The sequence below is a fragment of the Nothoprocta perdicaria genome, unplaced genomic scaffold (assembly GCF_003342845.1).
Source record: "Nothoprocta perdicaria isolate Ctin4 unplaced genomic scaffold, notPer1 scaffold_165, whole genome shotgun sequence".
Lineage (NCBI taxonomy): Eukaryota > Metazoa > Chordata > Aves > Tinamiformes > Tinamidae > Nothoprocta > Nothoprocta perdicaria.
The window spans coordinates 1,564,905-1,585,970 of NW_020454816.1; the positions used below are offsets into that span (position 1 = coordinate 1,564,905).

General features: G+C 42.1%; 1 protein-coding gene across 1 annotated transcript in view; it reads right to left on the bottom strand.

Moving 5' to 3' along the window:
- The window catches only part of TENM2 (teneurin transmembrane protein 2), a 183,223-nt gene that overhangs the window by 13,672 nt on the left and 148,485 nt on the right, over window positions 1-21,066 (bottom strand). The window contains exons 12-21 of the mRNA XM_026035681.1: window positions 20,840-21,050; window positions 18,850-18,969; window positions 17,062-17,323; window positions 16,101-16,368; window positions 15,017-15,160; window positions 14,055-14,304; window positions 11,096-11,116; window positions 7,141-7,373; window positions 5,470-5,624; window positions 4,102-4,976 (exon numbers count right to left, since the gene is read on the bottom strand). Of these exons, the coding sequence (XP_025891466.1) occupies window positions 4,102-4,976; window positions 5,470-5,624; window positions 7,141-7,373; window positions 11,096-11,116; window positions 14,055-14,304; window positions 15,017-15,160; window positions 16,101-16,368; window positions 17,062-17,323; window positions 18,850-18,969; window positions 20,840-21,050 (2,539 nt within the window). The remainder of the gene's footprint in view (window positions 1-4,101; window positions 4,977-5,469; window positions 5,625-7,140; window positions 7,374-11,095; window positions 11,117-14,054; window positions 14,305-15,016; window positions 15,161-16,100; window positions 16,369-17,061; window positions 17,324-18,849; window positions 18,970-20,839; window positions 21,051-21,066) is intronic.

Genomic DNA, 21,066 nt, shown 5'->3' on the forward strand with positions numbered 1-21,066 from the left:
AATATGGATTAGGACTTGCAGAGACTAGAACAGAAAAAAAAAAGAAAATATTCTCATGTCGTTTCCATCCATCAAGGTTTTGCCCTCGTCCGTGAAACTTGCTTCCCAGCGCTGTGACARGATTCAAAAAAGGAAACGGCAGATGTTAAAAGGCTTATAACCAATGGAAGGACGCGCTCAGGGTGATACCTACACAAATGCTGTCTATAAAGATCTTCAGATCGCTTAGTTTATGAGCTAGAGATAAAAAAAATCACTACTTAAATTATATATACACACACTACAATACTGGCATATAAAGAAGGCGTTTCTATTTAAACTATTGCATCAATAAATTTCTATTTTTAAAAACTTGCAGAGGCAAATATTTTAGAGGAATAAAACAGAATACATTCATGTACTACATAATTTAAAAATGACACATTATTTTTTGAACTGGATTCTTGAGAACAACCGCTTACTAGAACATGAAAAAGTCAATTTCTCTGAAGAATAAAAAAGTGAAAGTTATAGTGGAATTGAATGGATAAATTATATATTGCTCTTCTTTAAGACATCTAACAAACAGATTTTTTTTTTTTTTTCCAGCCTACTGCTTCTCAAGCAGCTACTGCCTCTTACAGTCTAAGACATGATGTCGGGTTACAGGACATCCAGCCCACACTCTCATCTAGGATGAGGGTGAATGGATCTGGTCTTAATCTCAGTACCTTTAAACCCAGGAGCTCCCTGTGACCACTGACATCTTCCTAATTCGTGGCTTAACCGCAAGCCAAACTGTCAGAGCGGGTGGAGGTTTCAAGGACCGCAGGCTGCGCTATGGACTGGCCTGACATCAGCCTGACCCTGACATTAGCCATGGGGCTYGGCCGGACACCGGGGCCCAGGGGTGAGCGGCTCCGGGCTGGCAGGGCGGGCGCTGCCCTGGGGACACAGTGGCCGCTGTCCCACAGGGGCGGCCTTGGGACGTCCCCTTGCAGGTTTCTCAGTGGGCCGCAAACACCCAAATATCGGGGTGCCCCTGCAGCAGGTGGGTGGCTACACCCCGTGGGCGGCTTTACCATGCCCTGCCTGCTGGCACCCCTGCATCTTAGGCCATCTCTTAGGCCGGCAATGCGGCCTTTCAGGCTGGAAATGCTCCTGCGTGCGGGGCGAGCCGGCACGCTTTCCTAGGCAGCCTGGCAGCAAGGGGCAAGGGCAGCTTCGGACCTAGCACAGGCCAGGGCAGCAGGCACATCCATCCGCATTTACATACATCCCTCTTCCCTCTCCCTTATAAAAACAAGCGGATCTGAGAAAACAGCAGCATCCYGTTAGGATGCTCCAAAGGCCAAGTGCAATACCGCTGAGGACCACTTCAAAGACCTGTTCTTCATGCCCCAAACGAAGSCTAATATTCCCCCTGTGTGAGCCTGCTGTTAGCTGCTGCATTATTGAAGAGACTTGCCTGGTCCTGGTGTGACTGATGTGCGCATTACCCATACATAATATGCACATAGGAGTGTATATGCACATACCATTATATAGAAATACCCTACACACATGCATACACATGTATATATCAYGTACAAACTTAATCCTGTGAGCTTTTTCAGTGCACAGTTGGCATAAAAGAGAGTTATATACCCCAAAAAGTAGCACTGCACTTCAAGAATCTCTTTGATATAAATACACTGAAAATAAAAAATGCAGAAGTGCTTCCAAACTTAAGTTCATAGAGCTTTTTTTTTTTTTTTTAATCACTTAAATAGTTTTCTACTACTTAGAGTAATATTGTTCTTTCTCAGTTCAGCTGCCATACTAACAATTTTAGGGATTGCTTATCTCTGTAGGACTCTATGAATTTAATGGCACAGAAAACAATTTTCTTGTCTGTAAAAAGTCTCCTTAACTCAGKATTTCTTTCACCTTTAATTGATATTAACTTATAGCCATGAAAAAACAGGAATGCTGAAGATGTAATTTTCCCTTTGAAACTGCTTCAAAGAATTAATATAAAAGAGCAACCAGTATAGAGTGACTGAGATGGCAGGGCTGCTAAACTTGATTTAAATAATTCTCATCATCTTATTAATGAAATCCTTAACTGTGGGGGTACATAGGAGGGCAGAGCTTATTAAGGAGGTTCTCTAAGTCAGCCCCCTACGATCAGCTTAAAGGAGATGTCTCCATTTCATTTTGCAGTGAGTATCTCCGGTACATATAGGTGCCTTCCAGCCCTGGCAGTCCATGCACATATTGAGACACGTATCTCCTTTTAATCTCCACGTGAGTGGCACTTAACAGCTCTTTTCTAACCTGCACAACAGTCACCACATATAGGTTATTCTCTATATGTGCCATGACATTTTGCATTAAAGGAAATGCAGATGCAGTCCTCTCACCTATGGGCTCCACAATGATGAGAATTCACGCAGAAATCTCAAAGTTACCTCTAGCACATCATTAAATTTAGCTCTTATCTAACAGAGTAGCTCAGTCTATGCTCCTTAGATCTAGCTCTGGGACTTAAAATCCACTGACCTGACGCAACGATTGCACATTTTTTCTTATTTGACCTTTGAAAAATATCTGATCAATATGTCAACACCATAAACACAATAAATTCTATCTTCAGATGCATCTCAGTAAGACATCAAAGCGGCTCCCTTCCGCATTTACCTAGCGATGGCAGCAGAGCTTTACTAATAAGCGGCACCTCCCGTGACGCTCCGCTGCCACTTGCACCAGCTGGGGAATCGTTCAGATCCCTTTTCAACATTTCCATGGGTTTGAGGCAGGGCTTTAAACGGTGTGACTGTTTTCATTTTCCACAATTAATAACAGTTTGGGAATCTTCAAATGTAGAGGGGAAAAAAGGCCTACATAAAGAAAAGGSCCCGTGCACCGTGCGAGCGGAGCGCCTTTCTGTTGGAGCTCTCAGTCAGCAGGCAAGGTCTCCAGGCGGCCCCGTGACTGTAGGAACTGGGTAATGAACGTGTGGGAAAATATCCAGGAGGGGAAAAAAACCCCGGGCGTGAGCGCCCGGCRCGGCGGAGCAGCTCTGCGCCACGCGAGGGCACTGCCGGCCCGCGGCCGCGCGCAACCTCAAGGGCAGGACGGACGCGTTAGGAAACTAAAACGCACACGGATCACGGGCATTCTGTAACCTCATACACAATTTAAGGTTAAATATAAAGCCCTGTTAATAATCCTGCCTAGCAGCTTAAGGAATGCTATGCAGTAATCCTTAACTGCCTCATATAAAACATCTGGGCATCACATTGCCCTACCTCAAGCCAAATCATATTTTCCATATATCATTTAGGTTTTTTCTTTTCTTTTTTTTTTTTTTTGTCAATAAATGACAAGAAGGTTATTAAGACTGGGATAAACTATTAGAGAAAACTCATCTAATTCTTCTAGATTTTTAATACAACTTTGATCTCTGGTAAGTTTCATTCAAAGAGTAAATTCTGCCTTTTAATCTTTATTCCCCTGAACGCCAATGTGCTTCTGGGTTATCTGCAAATGATGTATGTTACACTAGGGGTCTGACAGATAGCTAGGGACCTAATTTCCTTACTTGTCTCAAGAACGAACAATCAGTAAAGTTAATCAACATTTTGTCAACCGCGAGTAATATATGAGCCTGAAGAGAAAGATTTATAATTTGAATTCCAAAAGAAACTGTAAAATTAAGATTCCTCGACAGGGACGACTCAGCGGGAGCCAGAGCCTGGCGCGGGCTGATGTGGATGTGAGTTAGGTGCGGCCTCGCTGGAGCCTCGGCACGGGGCCCGGCCTGGCGACGCCAATCCAAGCTGGTGGGGGCAGCACCAGCGCGCGAGCCCGTCGTGCCGGAGCCCCCCGAGCCTCCTCCCTGGCCGCTCGCCGCGGATGCAATTTAGGCGGTTGGGTACCCACCTAGAGGACACGGCAAAACTGATGAAATCAAGCAATCAGTTCAGCATTTCCAATATCGTACTAGATAAAGATGCAACAAGCTTATTCAGCACCAGTGAAAAGCCTACAACAAACGCCGGCAGGAGCAGACTAGGGCCTGGTCCCTGCCTTTAGGAAAAATACCTGTACACTTAATATATCCAAAAACATTCTTACTCATAAAACGTCGTCCATCCCGTTTCATCGCTCTTCGTCGCTAAGAGGCCACTGTTTCCATTGTACGTCATTAATCCCAGTTCCAGGGTCTGAGTCGAGACCAGCTTGAGGGCCCCGTTGGTGCCGATGGCCAGCGTGACAATCTGATTATCGGGCATGAGCAAGTGGCGGGGCATCCCGCTCGTGTCCCGGCGGACCTTCAGGGAGTTGCCGTTGTTGTCCATCACCTCCGTGACGTCGTTGTCGCTGCTGTAGGTGAAATTGTACAAGTACTCGCCGGTAACAAGGCTGAGCGTGTACTGGTGAATGCCGTCCGCATTGAAGACGTACAGCTCCTGTTCTCCTGGAGATGCAGCTTCATATTGGTTAAAGGAATTAAGAACGGGCCTGTTTTTACTGACAGCCCTAATGCGGGTATTTCCGAGATCGGCTATGTAGATGGTGCCATCTGGGGCCACAGCTAAGGAGGATGGTGAATTTAAGATGGCATCAGTGGCATACCCATCATCCCCAGAATAGCAATTACAGTTGACATCATTTTTGCAATCACAGTCTGAAGCTGCCCCTGCAAGAAGGCATATTTCTCCATTGGTAGTTACCTGGCGGAGCCGATTAATTTTTTTTTCATCTGTCTCACTGATGTAAAGAACTCCTGTGTGTGAGATGGCAATGGCACTGGCTGATTCAAGTGCAGAGTGAATAGCCAGTTTGCTAAGAGAGTAGTCTATACCAGGAACCTGGCAGTGCATGGGGCGTCCAGCAATAATGCTAACTTGATGATTTTCTGTGATCCGTAATATAACATTGTTCTCTAGGACATAAAGTGAGTTGTCCATGGGATTGACAGCGAGATCAGTAGGCCACTCCAGCCGTACCTATGAGTTGCACAAATTATTACTGTAAAACTTACAACCGAAAAGTACACTTCCAGTGTTTAAAATTCCACGTGTAACAACAGCAAATTAGCGAGGGGGTTATCTGAGTAAATCATGAAACTAAGTCATGAATTGCAACTATTTCAAACAACGATTTGCTTTTCCAGACACATTTAAGCTATGTGCAGTGGTAACTTTAGCTAATTGTGTTTCTGCGCAAAGAATGAATGCTACATTCTGGAATCTCTACAATAATTACAGAAAAACAGGCAATTAAGACAGTAACTCCCATTATCTCAACCTTATTTCTCTATAGCTGTGTAAATAACCTGTGTTAACCACAGCAAAAAGATGGTTCATTCATTTCAGTAATGAATCACACACACTATTATCTTGTGGTGCATAAAGTATTTCTTGAGAGGCCAGGCAGTCATCCAAAAGAGATGCCCATCTCTTCTAAGGCAGAGAAGAAAAAAAGGCAGTGAGAGTCTACCTGGGTGACATCCATGCTGGAATCGCAGCTTAGAGGTCGAACGGCCGTTAGGTCATTGGAGCCCAGCAGCGTTGAGATAATCCCATTCTGATCCACTTTGCGAATCATAGTGGCATCAACAAAATACATGAGTCCATACTTATCCACTGCAATTCCTACAAGTGTGCAAAACAGGCATCAGAGAATACTGTTGGCTCCTAGCTGCAGGACAGGCTTTAGCATGCTAAGCAATTTTTTAAGTCAGTGATTCTTTTTTTTTTTTTCCTCCTCACTTCCCCTGTTCTTTCCTCCCTTCCAACTTGTAGCTCTGGCTTCTGAGCCCGTGTCCTGRGGCCCTCCAAGTAGCTGTGGTATTACCAAGTAAAAGGAACTAAGCAGATTTATCCTGTGGTCTTTAAAGGAAAAAAAAAATCCCCCAACACACTAAACAGGCAGAAGAATGCATCAGCTAATTGCTAGATTTAGATTCTGTATTGATATATTATCAACCCAAGGGGGAAAAAAAAAGCTGTCTCCCAAATTATAGTCTCAAACATTTTAAGGTACTGCTTCCTGCACTGGAAGAATCTAACGAGGACACAGAATTTTTACAATTCTTTTGAAGCTTCTTTAACCATTTTGRAAATTTAAGAGGAAGTTATATTATTTCAGGATGTGTTTAAATTCTTTGACCTGTTGCTATGAGGAACACGGGAAGAACATCTGCTGTTAATGATGGACAAGTGTTTCCAACCTAGAAAGAAAGGAAAGGTTCAACGGCTGTCCGAGTGGGAAGGCGCAGCCTGGAAGAGCGATGCATTAGAACAGGAGGACGCTGAGACCTGTCGTTTAGGAGGGAAGGCTCTTTCTCACTTGCCTTTGCTGCTTTAATTTGGTGCACTGCCTTGTCCTTTTCTTGGGCTGAAAATCAAATTCTGATCAAAGAATCCTGCCCTAAAAAGTTGCAACAGTCGATCTACTGGCCCCTGAGATACACGGCAGGCTTAAATTGTATCATCTCAACCTCCATACGGAGTCTTAAAAGTCTTAAAGCACGAGCAGCTCTGTCCTGTTTAYACTCCTTTTTATGTACAAACTGAAATGATCACCTATAAAAAGAGACAGGACCTTTCATTTTTATCTATTACTATAATCTAAATAGTTTTGACCATTGAAAGGAAAATCAAAGACGTTCAAAACACAGGGCAATACTCCTGATTACAATTAAGATAAAACAATGGAAAAAAAAATATACACTCCCAAATCTCTACATGCTTTTGAAAGGTGTGTTAAAACTCAGAAACTGAAAAGGGGCATATACTCCTTGTTTCCACTTGAATGAAAAGAGGACACATACTAAGAGAATCAGAACTCAAGGAAAGGCCACACAGACATCTCCTCCTCCCCAGAGGACCGTACATCACACAGTCATTTGGTTGCCAGTCTGTGTGTTTGCCTCTCGGAGTGAGCGGYACCCTGCTAATTTGTGCTCTGTTCTGGTTTCGCAGAATTCAGTGTTGGGGTGATAAAGTTTGCTTTAACTAAACAAAGCACGAACACTTGCCAATCCACTGTAATTAAAGCACAGAATAAAAATTACCAAGCGACTAGTGATTTAATTGCCAGCTAATTATTTCCGCATCCAGCCTAGCCTCCTGCAAGCACTTTCTCCAGCTTCTTTTCCTTCTTTACCTCGCGGGCTCATCAGGGTGGCGTCCACGGCCTTCCCTCCGTCCCCGCATCGGGCTTCGTCGAAGGGCAGACACTGCTCCCCGGTCCCCGCCACCACTTCGGAGTTACTGGCTAGGTCTTTGGTGCCACTGAGGGATTTCACCCTGTATATCCGCCGGCTATTGGTGTCTGACACGTACAGCGAGCCTGAAACAGGGTCCACGGCTAGATAGTATTTATGAGCAGGATTGTTGCTTTAGAGGGAAAAACAAGCATAAAAGAGGAACAGATGAGCAGTCTAAAAACATCACAGGTTTCCAGAGCATAGCTATGCATCAGATACACAGAGATCTGGACAGAAAGTCTGACACCCTCGTACGGAGGTGGGGTCCTGTTTGAGGGCTTGAGCTGGTCAGGGACCGGCCACCCTTCTTGGAGGACTGCAATTTCCAATCTCATTCTCCCAGCTGCACCAGATGCTGCATAATCAAGCCCAACACACCAAAATGACAGCACAGCGGTCTTCCCCCTTCATCTCTTTTGCCCTTTAGATCTGCTCCAGGTCAATTCCCTTCCGCTTATCTCTACCCGTTTGCCTTTCTTTTTTATGTCCCTTGAAAGCAGAAATCATAGGAATGAGATCAAAGAATCAGCTTCTGAGTCACTGATATTATAAGCACAGGATTTGTGAGGTCTTGTGTGAGTGGGAGGCAGAAGCATAAYAAATTTATTCCTAAAGCAAATTTGTTTTCATTCACTCTTATCGAGAATCTCATTTATGGTAGATGAAGCCCGTTATATAACTAAAACCAGAGAGACCCCAAACGTCTGACTTTCACTCCAAATCTTCTGTTACTGACAAACCGGTCCTCAGTTTGTTATTAGAACRGGTGCTCAGATGGAAAACTACTTCTCTTATGAAACTATATGTCTTTTGACAGCTTGTCACGTTTTGGAACTATTTTAGCAAATCATCGGAAAATTGAGAAATGTCAATCTCAGCCATATATATACATTCACACATAGAGTACTGCAGTACACAAATATTTTTAAATTCTTGCCTGACTACTTTAACTCGATTTAGTGGGATTTTAAGCATGGTCTGAATTTTCCAGCCTTTTGGGCCTATGGGTGAACACAAATAAGGTCAATGGTGGCTTTAAAACAGAGACAAATGAAGACAGGGAGGAAGAAAATGAAGGTTACTTACCAGTAACCACAGACATTTGCCTCCAAATATCCACACTCCTAGTTTAACATGGCAAAGGTACCCATCTCCAAGAGTGCGGATACCCTGAGGTAAGCTACGATGGACATAATTAGCCATTTCTCAATCAGACTCATTACTGCTGAAACTACAGCAAGGGCACTTTTGGCAGATAGGTTAGCAGCAGCACAAAGACAACTGTTTAGGTGGTTGTGGCCAGATCTGGAGGAATGAAAGGGCCCCAAAATTTCACTGTCTGCAGTCCTTTTGCCCTATGCCAGTTGTTAGCATGGCATGATTTTAGGTTGATATCCTTTTTCTCTAAAACTGCCCAAAGTGGAAAGGAGATTGGTTTGATCAAAACAGGCAGAGGTAATAGAGTCTGCTGAAGCCTCTAGGAGTGTAGAAATTAGAGATGAAAAAATATAAAAAATAAAAAATACTTGGCAGTATTATTTCATGCATGGATCTCAAAGCACTTTATAAAGATGGGCATTATACCCATTTTACAGAGGAGGAAACTGAGGCACAGAGAGGTTAAGTGGTGTAGACAAGGCTATACAGTGAGACTACTGACATGCTTCAGAGTAGAGCACACTTCCCAAGTTCCCTTACACTAGCCAGCATCTTTTCACTAGGTTCTCTTATCACATTCCTTCTCAGCCTCCAAAGCAAATYTCAATCTTGTAATATTCCTTTTCACTTACAATATTTCCTCTCTCAGGTACCTGATCCACAGAAACACCGGTAGATTTGCTGCCATTTTGAAGTGCTCCTCTCTCATCTTCCACCATCACACTAAAGAGCAAGCTTTGCCCTGATGCTTGTGTCGTGGCATATCCCTCTCTGCAGTAGGCCCAGCCTAGCTCCAGGCTTTGCAATAGAATCATAGAACCACGGGATCATTCTGGTCAGAAAAGACCTGCAAGATCATTGAGTCCAACCCTAAGTCCTTCAACACTGTTACTGTTAAACCCTGTCCCTAAGTGCCTCAGCTACGTGTTTCTTGATCAATGCCAAGGACGGTGACTCCACCACTTCCTCGGGCACCCTGTTCCAATGCCTGACTATTCCTTCCATGTACAAACTTTCCATAATATCCAACTCGAGGCCATTTCCTCTTGTCCTGTCTTCGGAAGTTCTTTGGGATAGACCCTCACCTCACTACAGCCTCTTTCAGGTAGTAGTAGAGAGCAATAAACGTGTGCTGCTCTTGCGTGTCCGCTGGGGTGTTTTCCCGGCTCTCTGTTCCCAAGCACGGTTTTCCTGAGGCCATCTTCCCAAGCAAGCATGCCCTGACCTCCCGTTTACTAGTCCGACATACGCAGCTGGGACTTCAGCTCAGACTATGGATATCTCACCGGTATGGGCACGGGATAAGGCAGACTCTGGGTAAGGAGCACGGTGGGACCCGGGCACTGCTGTCTGTGGAGCTCACCGGGCCCTTCTGCAGCCGTCTCACCACGGGGCAGGCGGGAACTTGGAGCTTACTGCCTCAAACGGGGATCTATTTCATAAATAACCAATAAATACTCCCAAACTGAGCCCCAAACTGGCATGTGGGTAAATAAAGAAGTTCTGCCTCTCTTTCCACCCTGCTGTAACAATCTTTTATTCAATTATAGGAAGCTTCTAGCCCTGCCCAGCAAATGCAGCACTCGCTACYGTGAGTGGTCTCGCTCGGGTCTGCCAGGAAGCCTGGTGCCCTACTGCAATATGGGCAGGATCAGCTCAAGGTTCCTACTCTTTTCTCACCTGCATCAAACTCACAACAATGTAAGGTAAATTTTGCTTCAAATTTAACCAACATGGAAGGCAGCCCAGTGCAAATCTCTAAGCACCCAAAAAATTATCTGCTGCAAAAGGGGAACAGCCAGCAGCACAAACAAGCGCTTGCAGATTGCAGATGACTTCATCCAGGCAAGGGCAGTTTGTGGAGGCACTCTTGATGGGTAAAAAACAATGTGTGGTCACGATGAAATTGCCCTSTTTACTCCAGACCATGTTTTGTATCCAAACTGTGGTATGGAAACGAAGGATACCCAAGTGTGGTTTAAAGAGGTCCTGCACAGGACACGGCAGAGGAGTTGGTAACAGCTTTTATTGCCATTCATGCTCAACAGGGACCATCTCATGGAGCAAAGTACCAGTATTTTCTAAGCCGGTCCCATCTAGAAAGTCAATTGCTCAAGTAAGGCAAACTGAAAAACTTCTCCTAACGTCTAAAAAGGTCAGGCCTCCCTCAGGAAGCTTAAAAAGCCTCTATCAAGCGGTCGCGTGCAAGCAGCCTGGCAGACTGTTGAAATGTATTTTAGGAAAGAAACTAGTAACTGAAACAGGAAAAAAAAAGGACAGAGGGTTCAGAAACTCATTAATGACTGGAAAATGAATTTCTGACCTACTTCCAGTCATTAGTACTTCTGTGAACCCTTGCTGGCATTGGTAAAATTGCTGTTGTAGTTTACCTCAACCATTTAGCCCAATTACAGACAGCAGGGAAAAGTGTTTATGTAAAGTTAGCTGGGGGTTCATTATACTTGCATTCTCCCAGAAATTTCTAATTACTGTCAGAACTTATTTGGTCGCTTTTTGACTGCATTTCATAATTGCTAACGCTTATCATATTCATAACACACAATTAGTACATAAAATGTTACTATATATGGTACATGAAGAACATAACATTACACAAGAAGCACAACACAAAAAGCAAACACAATGAAGCAAACAAACCATATCAAATTATATGGGAAAGAGCTCATGTCTTACCTATGTTTAAACTCTTTATTTCTTTATAGAAGGGGAACAGAAGGAAAAAGAACAAACAGTTAGCTGAAGAATAGATGGTAAAGCAAACATAGTATTTGTTTTATTTTACAAAAGGACACAGGAGAAGAAATCTCTTTTCAGCACTAGCCTTAGGTTGGTTTAGGGATGAAGAAGGAGCGGGAGGGTGATCTGCAAGCTAGTTCCCTAGCAGGATACCCCTGCCCTCCCCCAGACATTTTGCAGGACCATTGAAACAGCCTTCACGTGGAAAAACACGTAGCATACGGGCTAGCAGGGAGAGAAGTTGGCAGTTTTCTTAATATAGAGGCAGGATGGGGGGGAAGCCCTGGGCATTGCAAGTTGCCTGCCAGTTGAAGGCAGCTTTTTAATCAAAAGAGTTTCCAATGGGCTATTTCCAAACAGTTTTATGTTACATTCTTCTCTCCCCCAGGCTACAAAATAATTGCTTGAAGCAAGTTGGGATGTTAATTGTAGCATTTTATCTCACATCAAGTTAAGCCAATCAAAGCAATTCAGGTTATAAGATAATTTCTACCTGAGGAATAAAACACTGTAAAATGGGAGATCTGTTCCAGGAGTTGATGCCTATTTTTCCATCTAGAAACAAAGTCAAAAAGTGTTCTCTGCTTCCCTAGGTGTAAATTAATACACTCTCTGCATTACCATGGTGTCATTTTCTATAACATGTCCGGGTAAGAGTATCTACAGAGGGAGACAGTGCCGAGCTGCAGTGCCTGGCACACAGGCCGTGCTGGCAGCACCCAGGCCGGGTGTCCCATCCCGCTCCCGACTCCCAGTTTCCGTTAGCGTCTCGTGTCGGCCACCTTCACAGCGCTAAGGAAGGACTGCGGTATCCCGACTATTCAGTTGCTTAGGATTTATATTGGCCTACGTAAAAGCAAGATGGTATCCATTGTGCAAGCTAAATAAAATGACCTGGCTTTCCTTACAGAAATCCAATCTGCAAATTGATTCCGACTTTTCAATACTCTGCTCTCATTCATACTTCAATAGCCCAAATCTTCACACTCTTAACTGTGCAAGTCATACAGATTTGAATGTGATTGCTGAATCACGCTTTTTTTTTTTTTTTTTTTTTTATGAATTGTATTTGCTAGAATAGGCCTTGATTCCTTTTAGAAAAGAGATGGTAAAGATCACTGCAAACACTAAAAACCTGGGTGGCAGTCACCTGCGGAACACCAGCAGTATTCAAGACACTATAAGCTTCACTGCTGCTAACAGCTGTAACTGAAGCTAAAGAAACTGTGCTGTGGAAAACTTCCTTTCTTAAAAGGGGAGCAGGACAAAAGCAGAAACTAAAGACAGGTATCTTAAACTTGGATGCTGTGCTTTACCATTTTYCAAACAGTGAAAAGCCCAAGTTTTCCTCCTGCACAGCCACAAACATGCTCAGATTACTACTGACCTCAACTCGTAGACATTTTCAAATACTGTGCTATGAAGCTTGGTCAGTGACCTSGTATTTGTAAATGCTTTTATTAAATATTCCGGTTTGAAAACATTTCTCTTCACTAGAAAGCGGTAGTCCTGCTTACTAGAAAGCTAGACAGAACTGAATAAACCGGACAAAATAAAACCGTATTATAAAATTGCAGTTAGAGGACACTGATATAGGATAGCAGGTGACAGCCACATTGGATACCTTCTCCAGCTTATACTGAGTTACTAACAGAAAGTAGGGAAAATCTAGGACCTGTGTTTTTTTTTTTTTTTTTTTAAAAAAAAGAAAAAAAGCTTTGGAAAATGAGTGATTGGTAAAATGTTTAAGATGATATTTTCAAGGCAGCCTGTTACTACCCAAAGTCGGTATCAGAGAGTTATTTCAGAATACAATCGGCCTGAGCCTCTTCTCTTATCTCTGATATAAACCAGAACTCACAACAGTGACATCAACAGAATGACATGAACGGGAAAGAGGTGCGAAACAGAGCGAGGCCTCCTCGCCTCTTGTAGCCCAACAATTCCACACTTTCTCCACAGTTTCAAAGCTAAAAGTGAAGTGGAGGAATTGTTTATTGGTCACATTATTAGTAAATAAATAAATAAATAAGGCTAAGGACCTAAATTCACTCAAAGTATTTGGTAGTCACATCCAATTCACAGGAACTTCGATTCTGATGCCTGAGTGGTATCCTGAGAAGTATCAGTGATGCAGAGACTGTTTTTTCCTCATTTTTCTGCAAATATTCAACAGTGCCAGAACAATATGGACTAATTACGAGTGACTGTTTGAGGCAAGAACTTTTGCCTCTCTCAAAGGACTGAGAAAAGGAGATGGAACAGAAATGGATGGAATGATATACTCTACACTCATGCCTTCCCTAATAAGTGAATAAATCTGAACGATTTGGGGGGCAAGGGAACAGAGAAATACTCTTCAAAAGGATTCTGATGATGTCAAGTGAGTGACCATCAACCTTAGCTGCACTTGTCGGCCTACAGAAATAGACTTCTGAACATGGGAAAGAAGTGGGAAAGTGGCTCAAAACCACTGATACAAAAACCTTTCTCCTAATCTCATAAAACTGTTAAACCTCTGTTTATCAACGTGATTAACCAACATCTAATGGCAGCCAATTGCATAGTTTTAAAACAAAATTAAAGGAGGAGTAGTATTGAAGAGAGACCCTATCATGCCATGCATTTCATATGGTCAGCAACAGAAGAGAATAAGCTGGTTTGTACTTTCTGCGTTTTTGTCCCTGTACTCGGTACAACTTGGGACTCTTCAGTCCTTCTCTACATTCATTGTTCTGATTAGCTACTGCCTTTGAGCCATGCATTTCTGTGCCCCATTTCTCCACTGGAATTTAAATAGGTTGGAAGTGACAATGTTTTACAAAATTATAAAAAGTAATGGGAAATGCTGATTTAAGCAGGCTACAGAAATGAAGTGCTAACATGAACACCTTACCTCAGCTCCAAAATGCTAGTTACATTCCTGGATGGGAAGATACGCCGAATGTAGTTAAAATCTCCAACAAAGAGACTTCCATCAGTTCCCACCGCCAGTGCTACAGGGGCCAAGAGCTTATTTCCTTCTGCCAGACCATTGCAGCTAGGACAGGAGATGCTTCTTCGGCGCCCGTTCCCCATAATACTGGTTATTACTGCTGGCTGCTGAGTCAGAAATTGATTCTCTCCGTTGCCTTTGTGCAATATACCTAATAACGAAGCGGAGGGGAAGCGGTTATTACAGTCACACAGCACAAGGGACTTGAGGCAGCTCTGCCGTGACCGGCTGGTGTCTACTAAAGGACTACTCAGTGCTTTGGTCTTCCAAACTGTGGTGGTAATTTCGAGTGCAAGAGAAAGAGACACACACAGGTTGGCAGTAGTGAGACTAAGGGTACAAGGAAGACAATCTATTTTTGAAAAAAGAAACAACACACAACCCCAAATCTAAACTGAAAAGCACAGTCAAAATAAAGTACGTTCATACTAATCTGTAGCCTGTGACAGAGGACCAGCCTGCCACGCTAACTAACTGGGACGCTGGGAGGCCGTCGGCAGYGATGACCTCTTCCTCCCCAGCACACTTGGGTCTTCTAACTCCAATTTCCTAGGTGAGCTCCAGTTGGAATTTAGTGCCAACCTGACTCTTCCCTGTGTGCCTTTCAGTCCTGAACAGCTTTTTTTCAGGACTAATTGCAGATGGTGTTGAACGTGATAACACAAAAATGAAAATATAAGAGAATGTTCTGCCTTTAAATGAGCGATGCTTTGATAATTTTTAAAGACACATAAAGCATATCCCATACTTTAAAAAGCTGAAGAAATTTCATTGCAAGGGTTGAGAAACTGCAGTTTGCATACAAAAAGCTTTCATGTTTTCAAAACTAGATAGAGAACAGAAAACACATAGAATTAACTCACCATTCTTGACATTAAGAACATGATGTTTATCCAAAGACCATCCTCCTAGATTTGAAGGATCTAGTTCAAATCCTTGGAGGAGTGCTGTCCTCTTCTCCCATAAAATGAGACTAGGGCAAGTCTCATATTCAAAACCCACGGAAACTGCAAAAATAAAATGGAATCTAGTATACTCAATGAACAATCACTGACTAAATGTCCAGAGCATATTCAAACAGTTTAATATGATGGGTCGTAGACCCCTCACAAAGACGCAGTGATCAGGACCTTTTCATTTGCTGGGTGTTCACAGCAAGTATTTATGACGATTAATTCTTTTTAGATATCATATACTAAGGAATAGTGAAAGTTTTGTGTGTTTTTAAGCACACAAATGCTGTAAATATTCCTCTGGCAAGTAATATACTATGCAGGACTCTAAGAAAAAGAAGAAATAAAAATTTAGACAAGAAATGTGATATTTAAAATAWTTTTTTTCCAGGCTGCTATTGCTACAGTGCTCATTTTTAGCACTGCTGTATCAAATCTTTTCTGATTTTCAAATGCAAATGAAAACATAAAAATATTGTGATGACCACTCATTCTGCTACCCGCTAGAGCCAAGATCTATAAATAAGCAGGCTAAAAATAGCTATGAAACTGCTAGGCAGAACAGCACGAGAAAATACTACTTGCTAATATTGCAAGGTGCAACAGTAACAGCAGATGTGAGATTCCAAATGCACTGCAGAATGGTAGCCAGGCCAAATAAGAGATTCACTTGCTAACCAAAAAGAAAATATAGAGACATAGTGATGGACAAGGTTTCATCCTAAATTCCTGAGGCCCATTTTTCCCCTTGGCTGGTCTAAATCTTTTTTTTTAGACAGGAGACTTGAGGAGACACAGGCACGCTGGTGGAGATTACAGCCTGTAAACATGCTTTTTAACGTTTAAAAGAAATATAATACAAAGACAAACCATGTAAGGAAGACAAAAACTATTTAATCTATATTTGCTTCTGCACAGAGCATATTTGCAATTTTCTTACTGAAAGTTACATGTGTTCTTTGCAAAGTTTTGGAGAATCTCTATACTGACTTACCCACAGCATCTGATAATCCATAAACCTTCTGACCATATGCGTCTGTTTTGTCCCAGATAAATGTATAGGCCAAGTTGGGCGATGCCTGAAATGATTTCTGAAACAGATGCCCTTCCACTGCTACCATCAAATGAACTTTAATTAAGTTCAGTGGGACAAGCGACTGGGTCATGGTGATCTTAAGTAAGGATTTGTATCCAGCAGTACGGGAACTCAGGTAGTTGAGTTTGATACTAGAGCCGGGGATTTCAATCTCTTCGTGAAGAACCTGAACAAGAAAATGAACAAACAGTTTACATTTGTGTTTTTTATTTTTTTCAGAACAGGATCTCTTTGCATTTTGCTAGGAACTAAYGACTTTTTACTACTGGGAATGAGTGTGCTCAAAAGAGTACAGCGTTACAGTTTATTTGATATTCTGGACAAATAATTATTTGGCTGCTGTTATGCTTCTTTTAACAGTTCACTGATGGCAAAAGTGCAAAATATGCTAAGTTTTTTTTCAATTTATGTGCAACAGGATCACAAGAAGATGTAGTTGCATGAGTCTGCAGCTTCTCCTAACACACAGCATCAACGCATTCACACATAGTCATATATAACTCCTCATCTTAGCTTAACATCTTAACATACAAGAAATCAGCTTGTGGTGAGGAGCACACGCCAAGGGTTTGAGAATTCTCTCCGAACACCTTCGCTGTCGACAGAAATACACAAATATACTCGGTAATTGCGTGATAATGAGAAGGTATATGATAATCAGAGAGAAATGTGTCCAGGTGCCAGAAAGCTAGGCTATCTCCTGCAGACTTCATTAGAAAGTCTGGTATCTGTCAGAACGAATATGTCTCTACAGAAGCAGCAGGTTCAGCAATTTGAGGGAACTTTCTAGCAAGGGCTCGGGTCAACAGGAGCACCTGACCCCTGGTTTCTCTCTCCTTTTCACTCACGCTGTYCTCACCTGGGTTTCTGGTACAATGGGATTGCGACCGGGGGCGTCACTGAAGAACGTGGAAAGCGGCGACGAAATGATGACCGGATCAGGACGGACAAAGCCACTTAGATCGCAGCTGGGAATAGAGTTCTCCTCTGTCTTCATCACAAGGGTATCCATGGCATAAAAGCTGTTCCACGGCAACCATACTGTCCTTTCCTGACTCATGAACGGGGCCCGTTCAAAGTGCAGAGTTAGGGACGCGCCRCCGTTCGCGACCAGGTCGAACCTAGAAAAGGGTGGACGTGAGAGGTGACCGGGCTGAGCAGTTCCAGTGACAGCATCGTGGCTCTAATGGAATGTAATGACAATATGTGTATTTTAAATGTCATGTTGCAAATGATTGGTAATGGGATTCGAACCGCTGGCAGCTAAACAGCTGACAACTCTAGCCAAGAGTAGCAGTGATTTGAAGTCATCCAAACCCACCTTGTGCCTTGTATTAAAAAAAATTGCTTTAAAATAATATAAATATATATATATACTTTTAAAATGCAACAAAACACTTGATTTATTACTACAAGTCATCTTCCTATACAGAACGAGCAGAGAAACCAAGTTATTATCGAGCTGAGCATGGAATTATCCCTTTCCTAATAGATGTTGCACATGAGGAAGAGAATGTGACAGATGGCAGTAAGAGAAAAATAATGAAAAATTCTGCTGTTTCTGTTCCATGGATATGAGAATTCCTGTCTCCAGGACAACTGACCTACCATTTTTCAGAGAGATTATGCACTTACTCCCATATCCCCACATTAACATGTCAATAATGAGGAGGTGTGTCTCCACTTTGAAATCTGGCCTAAATGAGAAAAATAATTCTTGGTCCGTCTGACAAGAGAACTAGGTATCGGTTGTTTCATGTAAATAGTGGCCATGCAATGAATTATCCAATGATTTTAACATTCGATTCAGCAGCTGAATAGGCTGTACTTTCTGTTACAGTAATGATAAAGCACCAAAATCAACAACACTACACTATAAAGATAATAGAGAGTAATACTCTGGAATATATGAAAATGAAATATAGTTCCCTATAGTYGAACAGATTCATATCAGCTATTTCAGTTCAATTTTTTTTCATGAGAGATTATAAGATAATGCCGCAAATGTTTACCATGTATGTGTCACAAATACATTGTCCTAGCTGCCGCTATAGTCAGTAAGCAAGATAAACCATGACACATTGATTTTTGTTTATCTGCATTTGTGTGCATTTCAAATCAGATGATACAAGGGGGAAAAAGCACTTCTTTGCACAGCAGGAAATTGTCTAAATGTATTCAATTAGAATCTTTTGATTATATTCTACCCTGAAGAAACTCAAAAGATAGAAGATCTTGAAAAGGAAAGAGAGAGATGGAAAGAAACTTTTAACAAAATATACTGTTCTATAATGATACTTCTTTTGCTTTCCAGCAGTGTTAGCCTGCCTTGCATTTTAAATTAAAATATTTCTGGTCTCAGCTGGATATTATTGTAGTTCACAAATGTTTTCATAGATACAGAGCAATTTATTTGAAGGGAGTCTGACTGCTAACACATTATTACCAGAAGTCAGCCTTTTCATATTTACTTTCAGTTAGTATTCAAAATGCCATGTGAAAAATTACTTTGGTGTTCACTCGATAGCTCTTTGCCTTGGGAGGAATTCACTGCGGGATGCCACGTGGCTCCATTAGGCCATGCCATCTGTTAATCAGCAAAGCGGCGACACACGAAACAGGGAGCGAGTGGAAAAAGGCAACTCACGTGCCGTCCTGCCGGGTGATGGTGTAGCCGTACTTGGGATACTTGACAAAGGACACGTTGACTCCAACTAGAGGAGTTCCATCTGTAGTCACCACTTGACCTCTTATAAGAGACACAAGACTGAAAAAGAAAGATCATTAAAGGCATTTAAGGTAGTTATGGAAACAGAGTGACAGCGTTTATGAAATGAGTAGGGGAATGCTTGTGCTCATTTACTCCAAGTCTGATTTAATTCTAAGTGTTTTGGAATACTGAATGGACCACAATATTGCCCATGCTTAAACAAAGAAAATGCACCGTGTCTATGTACTGAGCTCTGTACACACCAAAGGGGAATGAATGCCTTCACCTGGGCTGGAGTTCAAGTGTGCTTGCTTAAGCAGGTTTTACAAAACAGAAATATAAATGAAAAGAAGAAGGGGAATAGAGAATGATTTTACTTTTGTAAGGGTGAAAAGGTTTCAAAAAAAAACATCCCGTATTGAGGAGTGCCGAAATCCCACTCCAGTGGCAAGTGGGCACATCRGAAAACACTCCCTGGATGCAATACCATGTCATGTAGGATGAGCAACACAAGAGCTGCAGAGAACACAGGGCTCCCTCGGTGCTCTCAGCCCCTCAGCAGCTCAACAAACCAAGAGTTAGAAGGGTGCCCAGTGCCCAGTGTGCAAGAGGGAACTGGCTGCTCCTCTTCTCTCAAGGAAAAGCGCCGGCTCTAACAGATGTACGGCAGTCTGCTCCAGCCTGTGRACACTGCACGCTATTTATGCTACAGACTGTGCTCCTTTTTGGACAAATCATTCAGCCTGATGACTTAGGGAGCTTCTTCATGCAACACTGAAGATATGTGCAAGAGTTTTCCTAGGATCTGTTTATAAAGCCAATGGGAAATTTTTCATAAATAAATTTAGATGAAAACAGAATAGTTACGTTCCATTTTTTTCCAAGCAACTCCATGTATGTGTGTATAGTCCATTTCACAGAGAAGAATAAAATCTCTATTATATGAAATAGGATTCAGTAGGGCTTTTAATGATAGAACGTGGAAATAGTTTTAATATTTGGGGATCATAGGGATACGAATGAAGGCAATATGGTGCCATCTGGTAGATACAGAAAGATTATCATCTTCATTTAACAAACAAACATTCAGTGATTTGCTCTACAAGACTCTGTAAGTCCGTAATAAAGTCTTGACCTAAAAAAAAGGGCTTCCTCTAATGAAGTCTAATCTGGGCTCCCAAAGGGGTTCTTTCTTCATTTTGAACTTGGACAATATGAATATAATTAACAAATTGTTCACTTTCTTAGCATCTTCCCAGATAGACACATTTAAATAATACTGATAAATAGAAATGCCACTCTTTCCGTAAGGACACAATAGCATCACATATTAATTAACAATATAGTGGCTTTTAGATTCTGCATTAATATATAATTAATAATCARAAGCAGAACATAAACATGTAGAAAGAAAACAATGCAAAAAAACTCAAATGTAGTCAAATCTACTGGTTTGCAATGTACTAAGTTTAAAAAATGTTTTATATATGGAAAAAATAATTTTAAAAATGAAATAATTTTTAAAATGAACAGAGGTATTTCTTGTTATTTTAAAGATACAGATTTCATTTTTGAATCTTCTGTTAACTGGACTGGATAAAATGCAATCTCTTTCTGACAGAAAACTAGCATGCATTTTCCCATCTTGCATATCAGAGTCTTCATAAAATAAAAATCTTGGCAGCTCCTTTTCATTAGAAGGAACCTTGTTTTAGATCTTACCAGCATGTTAAAATGTGACTAAAGTCAGTTTTGCAGAAAAGGGACAACATTGTAAACTGCAATCTTGCCCTCAGTGGGACAGATCCCTGTGATGGCAACACATGGAGCTCCCGAAAGTGGTGTCTCACGTTAAAACATGAATAAAATTTCTGGGAGACATTTTCTGCAATTGCATAGATGCAGCATCAGAATTTATAGCTGCTACCTGCTATTGAAGGGATTTTCTCCGGGAATGATGTGAGTGCTGTCCTTGCCCACCAAGAGCTTGATGCGCTCATAGAAGGACTTCACGGCTGGCGACCCGGAGTGGCTCTGCTGGATGATGTCGAGAGGATCCCGCGAGCCCCGGCACAGCAGGCTGTTCTGACAAGTAGACTGGAGGCAGCAATCGGGGTCTAGGCAGTCAACCAAACCATCTGAAAGGGTAAGAAT